The sequence below is a fragment of the Aricia agestis genome, chromosome 20 (assembly GCF_905147365.1).
Source record: "Aricia agestis chromosome 20, ilAriAges1.1, whole genome shotgun sequence".
Taxonomy (NCBI): domain Eukaryota; kingdom Metazoa; phylum Arthropoda; class Insecta; order Lepidoptera; family Lycaenidae; genus Aricia; species Aricia agestis.
Window position 1 is genome coordinate 3,457,057 of NC_056425.1, and position 15,582 is coordinate 3,472,638.

Sequence of the window (15,582 nt, forward strand, 5' to 3'; positions counted from 1 at the left end):
GCGCGACTAACACATTTGAAAATCCATTTTTATATATAAGATAGATTCAAACGGTTTTTCAAGTATGGCGCCCCTTTTTCCTCTACTACAAGTATGGCAAATATAATAAGGGTCACATTCACATTGTATCGTATACTTTCCAAAAATCTAAATGCCATACTGTTTTACAAATCGTCCAATTTTTATCACTTTTTTGCTCAAGTTAGACAGTCATCCGCCCCATGGTTACAATCTGTAATATTTTTTTAGCATCCAAATGACGAGAATACAACGATGCCATGATGTAAAAAATGATTTTACGTATTTTATAGTCGTATTTTCAAAACGTGTCAAATAAATAAGTATTTCAAGTATGGCAGCACTTTTCCCCCTACTAGAAGTATGGGAAAAATAATAACGGTCTGTCAAATACTTTCCAAAAAATTTTTGAATTGTGACAACGCATCGCATTTCTGTGCGATGTTGTTTTTGCGATACGACTCCGCAACGCATTGTTGTGGCCTGGCCCTGGGTTGATTACACTGACCTCCATTATACAAGTACGCTGGACTTATGATACCCACCTACTTTTTGTGCCTATTTGAAGCGGAATCAGCGCCCCCAATGTGGGGGAAGAGAACTAAATCTGACGTAAATTGCAAATGGCCGCTTAATCGCTATTGGTTGTCATCACTAGTATAAGTTCCAAGTACTCTCACTACTGCTATCAGCACCAATATGGCGACTTTCAAACGTAATTTTTACGTCAGATTTAGTTCTCTTCCCCCGCATTGGGGGTGCTGATTCCGCTTCAAATAGGCCCAAAAAATAGCTGTCATTTCAAAGGGTATCACAAGTCCAGCGTACTTGCATCATGGTTGATTCAGACCGCAAGGCGACGCGTAGATGCATTCTTCTTCTTCTTTTGGCGTAAGCCTCCCCATTTAGGAGTTGCCAGCGTCAGAGTTGAGGCGAAAAATGATAACAGTTATAACGAAAACTGATTGCCATGCAGTGGGCACGGGTGATGACTTCATGCGACCATGCAAATACAGGATATAATAATGAAACAGAAAAAACCAGAACAAGCAAATATAAAGCAAAATATTGTTTCTTAGCCTTTAAATATACACAGAGTACATAAACATAAATACAATATAAATATATTAAATATAAAAGGAAGAGAATGGTCTGGAGAGCCTTCATCCAAGCCACATTCACACAATGAGCTATCCCTCACCCTTATTTTAGCTAGAAATACCGGGTTACACGAGTGACCCAGACGTAGCCGACAGATAGTAGAGCAAACAGGCTTATTAGCTTTCAAATATTTAAAAAACCACGGTCGACTAGGTACTGAATCTTGAATTTCAGCGTAAAACGTCCTTTATTCCTACTCGACTCAGTCCAAATAGTATTCCACTCTAGAGTCAAATGCGACTTGGCCAGAGGAAGAAGATCGTGACTAAAATTTTTGAAATTACTTAAACCACTAGACTTTGCAGCTTCTTTGGCATATAGATCCACACACTACGAATAATAAAAACTAAGGAATCGTAACTCCCATACTATTACCGCTTTAAATTTGGTTCCTTTTGATCTGTCATGTAACGTCAGCCTAGTACCGCTCAAGATCACCTAAATATTGCAAATGTATTGAAATGTGTACCTTGACTTATGCAAGACTTCACGTTCACTGTGCCTGCACCACATGTGGGTCATTTTGAGTTTGAGTTCATGTGTGTGCACCACATATTATGGATCTTACCTCCATAGTAAAACATTTTTAAAGGATACACGTGTCAGTTTCTTATCGTTTTTTGCATACACGTATGAACTATAAACTAGAAAAACTAACTGAACAATGTCCGGGGGACATTTCGATGGGGTTCCCAAGGTACGAGTATGTAAAGTTACTAGATTTTTTCAGTAGTATTAGAGTAGAATAAAACAAACTAATTTATCGATTACAATGGAAATGACAATTATAATGTAACAAGCATTATAGCATGATAAATAATAGCACTATTTTCTAAAATCTGGCATAACTCCTCTTCCGTCAAGGGTCTTGAACGGCGGTTCAAATGAATAAAGCCGAAGAAAACACCAAACCAAAAGTAGATATTGTGCTGTGTGCACGAGTTGATTGATAAGTATTAAAGGAAACGAAAAAAATAAAATAATTAACGTGGAATTTAATAAATTCACTGAGTGCACCACATGTGGGTAGATGAAAATATAGTTCATACGTGTGTGCATCATAATATGATGCACACACGTATGAACTATATTTTCATCTTAAGTTTTTTTTAAAGACCCGCATAATATTATTATGTGGGTCTTTAAAAAAAACTTAATAAAAACAATTATAGGGGCTATTTAAGATTTAATGTTAAATAATATGTCATAATATACACTTTTCTTAACTAATTATAAAAAAAACGTGTTTACACGTGAGGTGTCGCTACAACTTGCTAGGTAGTCACCTAGCAATTTGTAGCTAAACTGTTGTGTTAATATGAGATGAGTCGCACCATGCACTATGCGGCTACTCCGCGTATCATTCTGTCTACTCTGGCGTAGGGCGGTCTCACCAAGCACGACGTCACAGTATAGCAATATGACATTGCTATACTGTGACGACGTTCACGGGCAAAAAGTATTTTTGTACTTATGGCTTTCATTTTTATCTAGGTAACGTCATGTCGATGTCATATGGTCATAATTTGGTCATAATGACAAGAACTTCTTTGTTCGATGTATTATTTTGCTTTATGTTCTAATTATTTGTTTTTAGTAATATTACCTACACAATCCCTACTTTAACAATTACAAAGATGTCGAAATTACATGAAGATTATTATTTAAGAAAATGTTGCCTAGAAAAGAACGAAGTTCCCAGTCGAAGCGTTATGAGAAAGAAGATGGGTTCTTTAGCAGATGTTTACTTTAAATCGATGTCACAAAATTTAAAAGTGATTGCTGGACTGGAACCGCCCCTAAAAGGCGGAGGCGCAAACTGGTACATGCCTCCAGAAGACTTGCTAAAGGGTAGAGCAGTCCTAAAGCCAGTCGAAAGAAAGTTTCTAAGTAAGTTTGGTTGCGACGGAATCTTGCATTTCGGAAAGAAATACGTCGACAAGCATCGTCGCGCTTTGGCGGTTGAAAAGAACAATTTCATACTGAAAAGTGACGAAAACTGGAGAAAAACAGTCGTCAAAAGAAAACTTGAAGAGTGGGACAAAGTGAGTGATAGAGAGCAAAAGAAAAACACTCTCAAAATAAAGCAAGCCGTCCAAGAATTTTCTGTCCTGTACAGGACATCTCTAACAAAGATTGAATCTTTATTGAGAGATACGGCGCAGATAGAGTTAGAACGAATAAAGAACTATACGTATGATGAAATGCATAAAAAGTTTGAGAGGTTACAAGAGGTGCAAAGAAAAGAATTATTTAAATCTTATAAAGAAATACTGGAATCAGAAAAGAGTAAATGCAAAGAGAAGTTTTTACAAGATATCGAGAATTTACGAGCTAATTTTGAGAAGAATATTTCTGAAATAAATTCTGAAAAATATACAGCCCTAGAGAAGCTCAGGACTATACTTGGATACCAAAATTTAGCTTGTCAAGTATACGTGGCTCTGAAGGAACGAACCGAGTGTGAAAGAGAGGTGGAGGCATCTAAACGAGAACATGAAAAATCTATTAAATTGTTGTCAGAACAAATCAATATTAAAGATGAAAAAATATCATCGACTGTAGAGGAAATAATGAAACAGAACGAGCTTAACAGATTGTGGCAGAACAAGGTGCGTCATGTTGTTAGAAGATTTCAGGAGTTTGTGAAGTACTGTCTGCATACGATGCCCGAGCAAGCGGAGTTTTTCATCAACATGGAGAGGCTGATGTTAATGCAACTGTGTGAGGCTTTAGACAATCCTTGTGCTACGAGTATATTCGAGGTGGAAGACGAGCAAGTTCAAACCGATGCCCCAAAACCAGAGCCATTCATTCTTGTATGTGATGAAACGACCAGACCGCACATAGATCCAAATTTATGCCCTCAACATGGCACCTCCTCTCAGATGTCAGTTATAGTCGTCAACAAAAGATGCATCTACGCCGCATGTGATAATTTGGAACTATTGGGTGATAAATTGGAGCAATATCTGGCCGGAAAGGACCTAAATGATGGAGCGTTCGATGCCCATGATTACGACATGGATGTGCCTATTCGTTGCACTTCATCGGAACAGCTTTTGGATCTTAAGCTGGAGAGTTCTTTGATGCAGATCTTGCAGGACGAATTTCTAAAGATCAGGCCAGTGGTAACCCAATGCGCCATATGCGGAAGCCACTATTGCTTCTGTACCCCGAAACGAAGAGAATCCAATGTGATTGTGCAATCCGGAAAAACTTCATCAAAACCAGTAAAAGAACTAGACAAAGCAGGAATTTTAAAGTTTACCCGAGAGCCAAAAATATCATCATACTTGGATTACATTCGGCCGAATAAATGCGAATGTGCAATGAAAGTGAAAAAGCACCTGAAAGAGCACTTACCAGCTTACATGAAAAATGTATCAGCATTCGAAAAAGGTGACGTACCACAGTATGAATCTTGCGATATTCACCAGTTACAAAAATTGGTTAAAGAAGCACAAAATATAAAAGAAACTAATACACAAGCAGAGGAAAGAACTAAAGATGTTGCCACTCAATATTCTGATCAAGAGTTTAAAGCGTTGTCCGAAATTTTCTCCGATGCTGAAATTCAAAGATTTCTAAAAGAACTGGAAACAATCACTGAAGTTAAAGACAAGACACAATTTAAATGCCACCCACCGGCATCGTATCTTACGAGAAATGCTGAAACGTTTGCATTTGGAACTGTCCGTAAACCTCAACTGGAAGAGATATTTAAAAGTAAAAATCTGTGAATGACAAATTGAAATGTGCAATTGTATACCTTCTTTTGTATTGACTGTTCTTTCTTAATTGAAGTTATTGTCCCAAATATATTAAAAAACTCATGCCGGGGTAAAAATAATATTTATTCATATAAAGTTATAAATATATTCTCGATTACAACAATAAAATGTCATCAAATGTTACGTAATATTTACTGCCATTTCTTGTAAAAGATTCAAAACGTGATGCAATCTCTCCTTGATTTCGGAGATTGTCCTGTGCGGCAGAACTGCTCTTATTCTTTCGAATACTTCCTCCGAACCTGACTCACCTTTTAAAATTTCCAACATAGTCTTGTCCTCATCTCTCGTCCAATTCTTCTCAACTTTAGCCTCTATTTTATCCGCGCCTCTCGTACTTTTATTGTCTTTCTTTTTCTGTTCGTCCTTTTTGTATACTTTTGCTTTAGCATGCGTTTTACCTTTTATTTTATTGAGTGTGTTGGTCAGATCTTTCTTTGTGTTGTCGTTGAAATCTTTAACGTTTTTCGTGGGTGACTTGGTTTGTTTTCTGGTTCGTTTTGGGGGTATTTTGTCGACTATTTTGTTGTTCTTTTTGGGTGACCCTCTTTCTCTGTCGTCATCTGAGGGGGAGAGGCTGCCGGGCGCGAGGCGGCGCGCGTGCGACCGGTACGGCTCCTTGCTGTAGGGATATGTGACACACGCCGTCCTCAACATTCTGCCGTGCTGGATGAACACCCGTCCGTGAAGGTACTGAAATTTTTATTGTTATTTTCAAATTATGGTACAACTTAGAGCGCGTCCGTAGCGGCGCGTCGTCGCAACGTAAAAGCGCATTATTTACATGTCTTTTTGTTGACGCACAATTAAAGAATACAGCAAAAGTGCAGCGCGTCATCAACCTCAAACTTTATCGCTTATAACCTATTGGTCGTTTCGTCAAAACACCGCGTCCGACAGCGTAGCACAGTAAAGTGGCATATTATTTAATGAAATATTATGTCTGTGTCGCAGCCGACTGGTTTAAATAGCCATTCAATCAAACAGCTAGCCCTTTGACTGAACAACGCCATTCAATCACACGTCTAGCTTTTAGATTGAATATTTTAGTCGCTCAAAACGTTCAACACTACAGCTGATTCAAAAGCCGCCGTCTAATTGAAGTAGTTCAGCGCGCACCGCTGCGGCGCTAGGTGCGTTTTATTTACAATATGTCGTCAACTAGCAGGTGTTTGTTGGTGTTTGTGGTTGTTTTTCGGAAAGAAAGTAATTAAAGTTACAAGTGTTATTAAAGAGACAAAAATTATGGAGGCACATACGAGTGAATCAAAATTTCAACAAATATTCGAGGAGAAATAACGGGATTATGAAAATATACATCATCAAGGTATTTATTGCAATTCCATCCATACTAATATTATAAATGCGAAAGTGTGTCTGTCTGTCTGTCTGTTACCTCTTCACGCTCTAACCACTGAACCGATTTTGCTAAAATTTGGCGTGGAGATAGTTTGAGTCCCGGGAAAGGACATAGGATAGTTTTTATCCCGGAAAAATTTATTCCCGCGCGATGAACTAATTTTGGCGCAACTTAGTTGCGGGCGTCATATAGTAAATAATAAATCAGCTATAATTATTGTATGTGCTAAATATGTTCAAAATTAGTTAGAATACAGCTTTTTCAGCCTCCAAGAAAGGGGGGTTCGGGGGGCACAGTCCCCCGCCAAAACAAAAACAAACACAATCCAAAAAGTCCAAAAGTTGGTTAGGTTAGGTTAGAACTTAGACCACAACACAGAGGGAGCCGAGCGAGGGCAGCGAGCGTGCTGCGGCAGCAGCCGGCGACCGTCATCAAATAAAAGGGGGGATCGGGGGGCGCAGCTCCCCGCCAAAACAAAAACAAACACAATCCAGAAAGTCCAAAAGTAGAACTGTGACTGTGCTGCGGCAGCAGCCGGCGACCGTCACAAAACACGCCTCAGAATTTTTTATTGTTACTTATTGCATTAAGCTTTTGGTCACCCCTTAAACTTAATCTGAGATTAATCTTTCAATAAAATACAAAAAGTTTTCCTATTCTCTCAAATTACATATTAAACTAATGGTCACCCTAGTTAATTTGCCATTAAACCAGTTATGCAGTTGGCTAAGCGTCGTCTAGCTGTAGTGTTGAACGTTGTAGTCAACAAGTCGACTAAACGACGTAAAGCCGTGTGATTGAATGGCGTTGTTCAAAGGGCTAGCTGTTTGATTGAACGGCTATTTAAACCAGTCGGCTGCGACATCTGCAAAACAGCGGCTTCTGTGACGACGATCTATCGCAATGTGATGGGACGGTGTGGCCTCTTTTTTAGGCCGTCAACGAAATGCTTTCACTTTGTAGTATTGTATTTATGCTATAATAGTTTGGGAGCTCCTATTCAATATAGGAACAAAATCGGCAATATCTCTTACAAATGAAATAGGAGATAGAAGATAGCCCTGTACAACACCCACCTCAGAGTTAAGTCCTTCCTTGGCGCTGGGTTTCCTCTTGTTGTGTTTGTCTTCCGCAAACTCCCACACGTCGTACCCTTGGTCTTCCGTCAGGAAACTCTCGTTGATCGTGTCTGTGCTGCCCTCGTATACGCTAAAAAAAATTAACAATGTAATTTCTTACCTTAAATAAAAACCTTTTTTTGATCCAGTGACGACATTATCATGCGCCTATTATATATAATATAATATTTGTTTAAGCTTTAAATTATGCCATTGGACAGGAGCACAATATTACTTAGGCCCACTTGCGCCAGACTGGGTTAACACGCTTAACTCTGAGTTAAATTATACTTCGAATTTAAATTCACATCATGTCTTGCACCACCAAGAGTTAGGAGTTAACCTCGAGTTAATTTTTTAAATTTTTAACTCACCGATGTTAAATCAACTAACTCTGGGTTAGTAATATCAAACAAAACTGAGATTTCTCGGTTATGACCAGAGATCGGAATTGGGTGTGTGAAAATACCTAAATTACTAATTTTATTAAATAAAATTGAAAATAATTGCAATATACAAATGAGCATAAAAAGTAATTCCCTACCAAAGTTTAATAATAATAACATTGGATTAGTGCGTTTTTAGTGAACTCCTTTATAAATAGGTAGACTAGATAAACATTGGACACAAGTGTTTCTTCCCAATTTTTATCATTTTCCGCTTAATTTATTTGCACAAAATATCACAATTCACAACACAATGCGACATAGAACCACGTGTCATTTCAAATCTGACATAAGGAGAATATACCCTTATTTAAAGTACTGTGGAGCGAGAGAGAGCAGTACACTTCAATTATTCAGCATTCGCTCTATCATATTTGGCTGGATGTAAAAAGAATGAATGAACATGACATAAGCCCGGGTTAGTTGACTCTGGGATAAATTCTTCTGGTGCAATATGTAGTATGAGTTAAAAATTAAAAACGTTAACACTGAGTTATTAAGCCCCGGGTTATTTATTTAACTCAAAGTTTTGGCGCAAGTGGGCCTTAGGAACTAAAATAGACAGTCGTGTCGCTTAAAAGTCCCACTAAGTTACCAGAGTAAAATGAATAGAGAGTGCTACGTCTGTGTAATGCGTACACACTTGGGCACTATGAAATAACTCCTTCGTAACTGGATTGAAATAACCCCTTCATAGAGTTTTAATGAAACCGGCGAGGGAGGCATTCGGTTTTTAAGATTAAAGATTCTTTTTTTCAAAAGAAGTTTTAGTTACTTATTAGTATGTAGTTTGTGGCGGTATCCGCAATTAGCGCCACAATCCTGCATCGCGCTATCGAAGTTTCTCAGCACGAAAAGATATAACATATACAACAGTATACAACGTTTGAAATGGCGTCAGTGGGCTTTGGCCTGACCCAGCATGCTATCTCGCTCGGTCGAAAGATCTTCCTTTTCAGCCGCCACATATATTCTTAAAAGTTACTCACATATCAGGCGGCCTGGTGTCAGGGAACAGCGACTGGAACATCTGCAGCAGGCGCGGGCTGGAGCGCAGGTGCGGCAGGACTCGACCCCTCATCTCCGCGCTGCCGCCCGTGTTCATGCCGTTGGATATAGCACGGATTATCTTACGGAGCACCGTTGGTTTGCGGCTGAATGTGGTCTGAAAGAAAGCAAAATATTATGTTTTAACTTTTAAGGGCTCTCACACATAACTACGAACTCGCATCGCATCACAAATATCTGTGACAATTCATAATAAAAATGACATCACGATGCGATGCTATGCGAATTCGCAGTTTTGTGTGGGCCCTTATGCTGATCGCACATTTTGTCAGCACCGTACGTGCCGTATGCGTCGAACGCACCGCATAGTACACGAAATGCGGCGCGTGCGGTGCGGACGAATGTGCGAGGTTTCACTTCATTTCATACAACGAATTCTAAAATGAGACGCGTTCGGCGCGTGCGTGCGTGCTGACAAATGTGCGACCACCTACGGTCTGCGCACAACTTTTGTACGCTCGGCAAAACTGGAGGATGAATCGGCGCATGTGTACCAATAACTAAAACCGTTACCTACAAATAACATAATATGGCGTTTGATATCTACCAATTACGACCCATCTGATCACAGACCTACCAATAGCGTGTCCCCGTGCGCCTGCCCCCGTCGGGGCGCAGCGGATTTCCGCTTCCATACAAATTGTATGGAGGCGGATTTTTGCGATGAGCCCCGGCACGCTGAGCCCCGGCACGGCCCGTCTCAGTGTGCTCACTCCTTTATATAACTATTCAAAGATGCTGTCTTTTTCAATCAAGAGACTTTTCTAAAATATCAGACAAAGGCAATTTTGTTTAAGCTCCCACTGTTAAAAATGTACTGTGAATGTAAATGAATAAAACATGGTGTAAACTTTTACACAGCCTTCGGCCATACAAATATAAACACCCAAACCATTTAATTGTGTCCTATATGTAGCAAAATATGTTTAAAAAAAAAAGATACATAGAGCCAAATGTATTACCTCCTCCTTTTTGGAAGTCGGTCAAAAATGGGCTGAACTTCAATCAATAATGACAGTGTTTGTTGTTTGAATTTATATTTAAATAGTATAACTCAAAGAAGTTGTGAAAAACATACAATTATAATACAGAGCAAGATTGAAACACATGTACTCCACCCGTTTAGCCGTTCTATCTTGATTTATTTCTGTGTGCCAAACTCATTTACAACATTATTTCCCTGTAGGTTAGCACATAAAGAAATATTCGCAAAGCAAGAACACTTTAGTTTTTTATTTCTTAGTCAAATTATATGGACATGGTCTTCCACAAGAAATAATTCTTAAAACTTTAGGTTATCTACTGCTTGTTCATACAGCTCTATCCCCAGCCTTTAATTTTTTAAAAACACATGCAATACTTTTGTATTGCATGTGTTTTTATACAAAAGTATTGCATGTGTTTTTATGGCGTGTGCAAATAAAATGTTTTCTGTTTTAAAGGTCTACTCTTTTAGGTCATAGTGATAGCAGGTTCATTAGAGAAACTAACAACACATGTCACTAGACAAAATATATCAGACAAGTTGATTCCTAGGCAGATGGAGACCTATTTGGTTTGGTCGCGTTACGTCAAACCCAGCTGACAGATCACAATTAACATTGAATTGATATGATCCGACCAAATGACGTTGGTCTGTCAACTGCCTAGAAATCAATTTCCTTGATGGTACATTAAACATACCAAAATCTAAACTTACATTGAGTAATTTTATAAATCCAGTGATTTGAACCAACATGAAATGATCCATGAATCTACCGACTTCCACGGCCTGGCCGGGCTTTAGAAACAGGAGAAATTCCTCTACTAAATCTTTGTGTTCACTGCCAAATATCTGCTCTATCTTCTTATACAAATCCACTGGAGTTTCCTTGTTTGGATCAAATGTTTTTAAAGCCTCTCGGAACTGTCTGAACTTGTTGGTTGGCTGTGATGCATAGGCAGAAAATTTGTTCTGTATTTTTGTGTAGTAACCTCTAACCAATGCTGAAAACAACCCCGTAAGTTATTACATACTTAGAATCATTAGATTAATACTAACTCTACTGATAACCAAGGAATATAATGATATGATAATAACAAAACTATAAGAGATGAAAACTTAACGATACTCTTATTGAAAGAATATTTAGAAGTGTGTATTTCTTTAGATACCTGTACCATATACAGCTAAACCTTTACATTATGAAGACTATAGTTTCAGATTTAGAAAATGAATAGTAAGAAATCATCAACAAGCTTTAAAATTAGAAATGTGTGTCAATAGAATCTAACCTGCTTCTAAAGGATTATCTTCCACTTTTGTTTTTGTCTCTGCATCATTCTTTTTAATTTCTTCTCCTGATTTTTGAGTTGTATCCTTATTTTGTAAGCTTGTCTGTCCATTCTGTAATGTCTTTCTAGAAGCACCCTGAAAATAAATTGCAAATATCAATGTAAAACAAAAATGGCAGTCCTCTGTATGGATGTGAGACATAATAGGCCACATAAGTGAGCTCTTTTTTGAAGTTTTTAACAATTACTTAGTCTAGAATTGTTGTAAATATACCTATTACAAGGATATCTACTGAAGTATAAGTCTTTGAAGAAATAAATTGGCTTGGTATCATAAATAAATTCAAAGGAATGTTGCACTGACTCACCTCGATTGCAATGGCGGGCTTAGCTGTAGAAGTTGGATTGAAGAAACTAGTGCTTGGCTCAATTTTATTCCCGAACGCATCCTGGCTTTCCCTCGTAAACAGAATGGGCATAGAAGGCAGCATCTGGATATCTTATTCCTCCTCGAAACGATGTCACAAAACACCACAATACACAAAATCACTTCACAAATCCCCACGACTTAAACAATTTTGTTTAAACGCAATAAAACTTTTAACAATCATTGTACAACCATTTTATCAACAATATACACTTGTAAACTCTATATTAAAAGTATTTTAAACTTTATAAATCTGATATTTGTTTGCAAAGCTATAAAAATAATATTTCTAGTAAATAGTTGACAGACAACACAACATCAGCGACGCGAGAGCGGGCGGGAAAAGATCGGAGTTTAACATTTTTTAAAAGTGTAAAAAGGTTATTGAGTTTGTATAAATATTTTATTACATGAAATATTATATTAAAATTGTTTATTTTATTCTGTGTTTATTTAAACATTTCCCTGTCAATATGGAACTTATAACAATATTTAGTACTAGCATCAAAAATATTAGTTTTCCGACAAGTTTCGCAACCAACAAAATTTTCCATTGTAGAGTAAAATAGGTAATTATTAAGCAATAATTAAGCACTTTGACCAATAGATTGCAAAATATGTATATTGATTATTGACGATAATAATTTATAAAACTACGAGTAGAAAGTATTTAAATACATGCCTAAAATATAACATTACCTTTCTGTTGTCCAGTGTCCATAGCTTACAAAGATCCATTTAAGTAGTTGAGGCTGGTAGGTAGGATAATATCCAAAAGTAACGAGCCGTAGCATAGGGTCTTTATTTAACTGGTCTTTCTTCAATCTTCATATATAATTTTCATCTTTTACATCACTTCAAATATATTAATTACTTACTTAATACTAGCTAGCTGTTTTGGTGCGTTTAATGATCAAACGTAAAACGACCAAACGGCATCATTCCATTTATGTAATCCATTGGTAGGTAATTGCCTTTTACCGTATGTAGAGTTCTGTGCCAGCGCGCCTAGCGGTCACCACTCACCTGCACCCTCACCACTCACCAGTCACCATGACGGATGTGCCAGTGCCTAGTGGAAGGATTTTCAAGTGCCCTGGGTTAGGTTAGGACAGATTAGTGAAGGAGGATTTCCAACTTTTATTTGTATTACTGCCGCACTTAGAGTGGAACATTATATTACATAAATGAGTTTAAACGTAATTAATTCAAAATTTTATAAATAAGTCTCATACATTATCTGTAAAACTCTTCATTAAATTGAAGGTTAATCGTAATTAAATGTCTCTGAGTACGGCTTTAAGAGTGAAGCCAAACGAGCGTACCTAATATTTCTGCCAGCCGAAATTCTGCGACGCAGTGTCTAAACACACTAGGCCGAAGTTACGCGGCGTAAATTCCGCATGATTACGCCCGCAATGTGTTTTAAATTACCGATGACACACTATTCCGTCGCGTTCCGTCCGTATATTATATGCGTTCGACATTGCGGGCATAATCATGCGGAATTTACGCCGCGCAAACTCGGCCTAGTGTGTTTAGACACTCACAATTCACAAATTACGCTCGTTTGGCTTAACCCTAAGTCATTAAAAGTATTTATAATAATCAACATTTGGATAAAAGCTACGAGCTTAAGAGGATTCCACACCGCCATTTTTCCCATACAAACGCTGTCCCCTGTTTCCTCCCTGGATAATGCTAGTAGAGTTATAATTTTTTTCCTGAATATCTACGGCCACTAATACAATGTCCCTATGTTTTCCTTTTTTTCATAATTTAATTATTAAATAAGATATGAACGTTCAAAAACCCAAAAAAATGGCCAGATTTTCCACTGTGTTCAAACGTCCAGAAAACAGATTTGGATAGATTATACAAAAAAAGCAAAACATAGGAACACAGCTCAAGCCTTTTTTTAATCTTTAATGAAAAAAGTACTTAAATCGGTTAAGTTTTGGAGAAGGAATCAGGGGACAACGAATCGTTGATTTTCTGGATTTTCTGCAGTTGTCTCTATCGCGTTCTGCGGTATAGGCTTGAGGTAAGGGAGACAGCTATAGATATTACACGTACTTTTTTTTCATTTCTCTAGCTGCTGTGGTATCCTCTTAATCTATCACCTGATGGCAAGCAATATAACTTTTGCAGACGACTCTAGGTGTTTCTGTTATACTTACCAACTCTAAAGATTGTTGCCTGTTTTTATCAACCGCACCCGAATGTAATGATAGATAATTATGATAATATTATTATGATGTTCTTTAGCTTTTAAACTGCCGTACTCAGCTAGACATTTAATTATGATTAACCTTTAATTTAATGAAGAGTTTGACAGAATCTAAGGTTTCTCTCTCTTTAGTTTCTCTGAGATCCAGTGTTGCCAACTATTCAAAACGTTTTCCCCCTAAAGCAACTTCAAAACCCACTAAATTTCAACCTCCCCAAAAAATCAAAATACACCTTCAACAGGCTAAACAAACAAACAAACAGGCCAGCAGTTTTTAAATACATACTTCAATCTTTTTTTTTTATTACATACAACGACAACAAAATAATAATCTGTCAGCCTACTGTCAGCTGGTACGACTCAAAAGACTATAGCGACATATTATGCTTTGTGCGGCAGTTCCATCTTAAATGTGGCTTTCGGATCTATGCCCCGAGCTTGGTACTACTAATATATATTCTGTGCCCGAGCGACCGCGACCGGTAAAAATTCAAATAAAATGCTACTTTATGACTTAGAATATAGGTAACATTTTCTACTGACATTTGCGTGGCCACCCACGCTGCCGCCGCGCCTGCGGCGGCGTAAAAACTAGTTGTTGAGTAAAATGAAACCTATAGCCTATGTCATAAAGTGGCATTTCGTTTGAATTTTCCTCCGTCGCGGTCGCTCGCGGCAAAGTTCCGAGCCACTTTAAGGTTGTTATTAAAAAAATATTCCATTCTTCAAAATTTTTATCCCTAAAATATCCCCAAAATATTTTACCGCCTTTTTAGTGGGTTTTTTAACCCACTAAATTTATTTTTTCCCACTTAATTTAGTGGGAAATCCCCATAGTTGGCAACACTGCTGAGATCTCTTTAGTTTTCTAAGTAGATCTATTTTAAGGGTGTTCGGCAATGGAAAGCAATGTCTGTCAACGGCAGCTATAGAACACAAGATTTCTAGAGCAATAAAAAAATGTAGCTTTACCTACACTTTGACACAAGTTAGGTATAAATAAAATGAATAACAATAAAATATATTTTTATTCAAAATGGGTATCATGATACACTTTTTGAAAGTCGAACAAAGAAACTACGATGCCTACCACCGGTTCGGGAACTATATACCTTCACCACTTGATACCTACCTCGTAATGTAACTGCGACGCAATACCTAGTTGGTACTCATTGGTAGAAGTTCTTACCTCTACTTAGAGGGGACATATATACAGAAAACTGTTAGCTATCCTAAAATGACGAAGATCTGGCTACGCCTGGCTCTTTATGTAGTAGTTCTTAGCTCTACATAACATAGGCGACATGTACAGAAAAACTTTTAACTATCTTAATATGACGAAGATCTGGCTACGTGTGGCTCTTAAGTCTACTGTAGGTCTACTACGTTAAAATCATAAATAATTTAAAATAACTTCTTTTATATTATTGATTGGTAGAGAATGAGTATATTTAAGAAATTACAGCGTCCGTCGTAGCGCCTTTGCGCTGTAAGCAAAAAAATACTTTTTTGTTAAAACTCGTATTTTTCCTTTTCCTTAATCAAAATTTAATCGTATCATTTTCATTATAGTAGCACAAGGTTAAAATACATGTGGGCAAAATTCGCGAGGCCTGTCTTATCAGCTTGTAGGCTGTATCATCTCCTGCCACTTGTGCCAACCTGGGTTAAAGTTAATCTTAGATT

At 37.6% G+C, this 15,582-nt stretch overlaps 2 protein-coding genes across 2 annotated transcripts; one reads left to right on the plus strand and one right to left on the minus strand.

The window, feature by feature from the left end:
• Positions 1-2,707: 2,707 nt before the first annotated feature.
• LOC121737213 lies at positions 2,708-5,015 on the plus strand. Its single transcript, XM_042128820.1, has one exon. The coding sequence runs from the start codon at positions 2,817-2,819 to the stop codon at positions 4,920-4,922; it is 2,106 nt and encodes a 701-aa protein (XP_041984754.1). The 5' UTR covers positions 2,708-2,816; the 3' UTR covers positions 4,923-5,015.
• A 2-nt stretch (positions 5,016-5,017) lies between these two features.
• LOC121737220 lies at positions 5,018-12,000 on the minus strand. Its single transcript, XM_042128829.1, has 6 exons — positions 11,608-12,000; positions 11,240-11,375; positions 10,665-10,951; positions 8,887-9,062; positions 7,410-7,542; positions 5,018-5,666 (listed from the first exon to the last, which is right to left on the minus strand). The coding sequence occupies exons 1-6, from the start codon at positions 11,728-11,730 to the stop codon at positions 5,094-5,096; spliced, it is 1,428 nt and encodes a 475-aa protein (XP_041984763.1). The 5' UTR covers positions 11,731-12,000; the 3' UTR covers positions 5,018-5,093.
• Positions 12,001-15,582: the final 3,582 nt, after the last annotated feature.

Coding starts and splice junctions, on each gene's coding strand:
- LOC121737213 (XM_042128820.1), top strand. CDS start 2,817: ATGTCGAAATTACATGAAGATTATTATTTAAGAAAATGTTGCCTAGAA.
- LOC121737220 (XM_042128829.1), bottom strand. CDS start 11,730: ATGCTGCCTTCTATGCCCATTCTGTTTACGAGGGAAAGCCAGGATGCG. Junction 10,952..11,239: donor AGATAATCCTTTAGAAGCAG/GTTAGATTCTAT, acceptor GGTTGTTTTCAG/CATTGGTTAGAGGTTACTAC. Junction 5,667..7,409: donor AGGAAGGACTTAACTCTGAG/GTGGGTGTTGTA, acceptor TAAAAATTTCAG/TACCTTCACGGACGGGTGTT.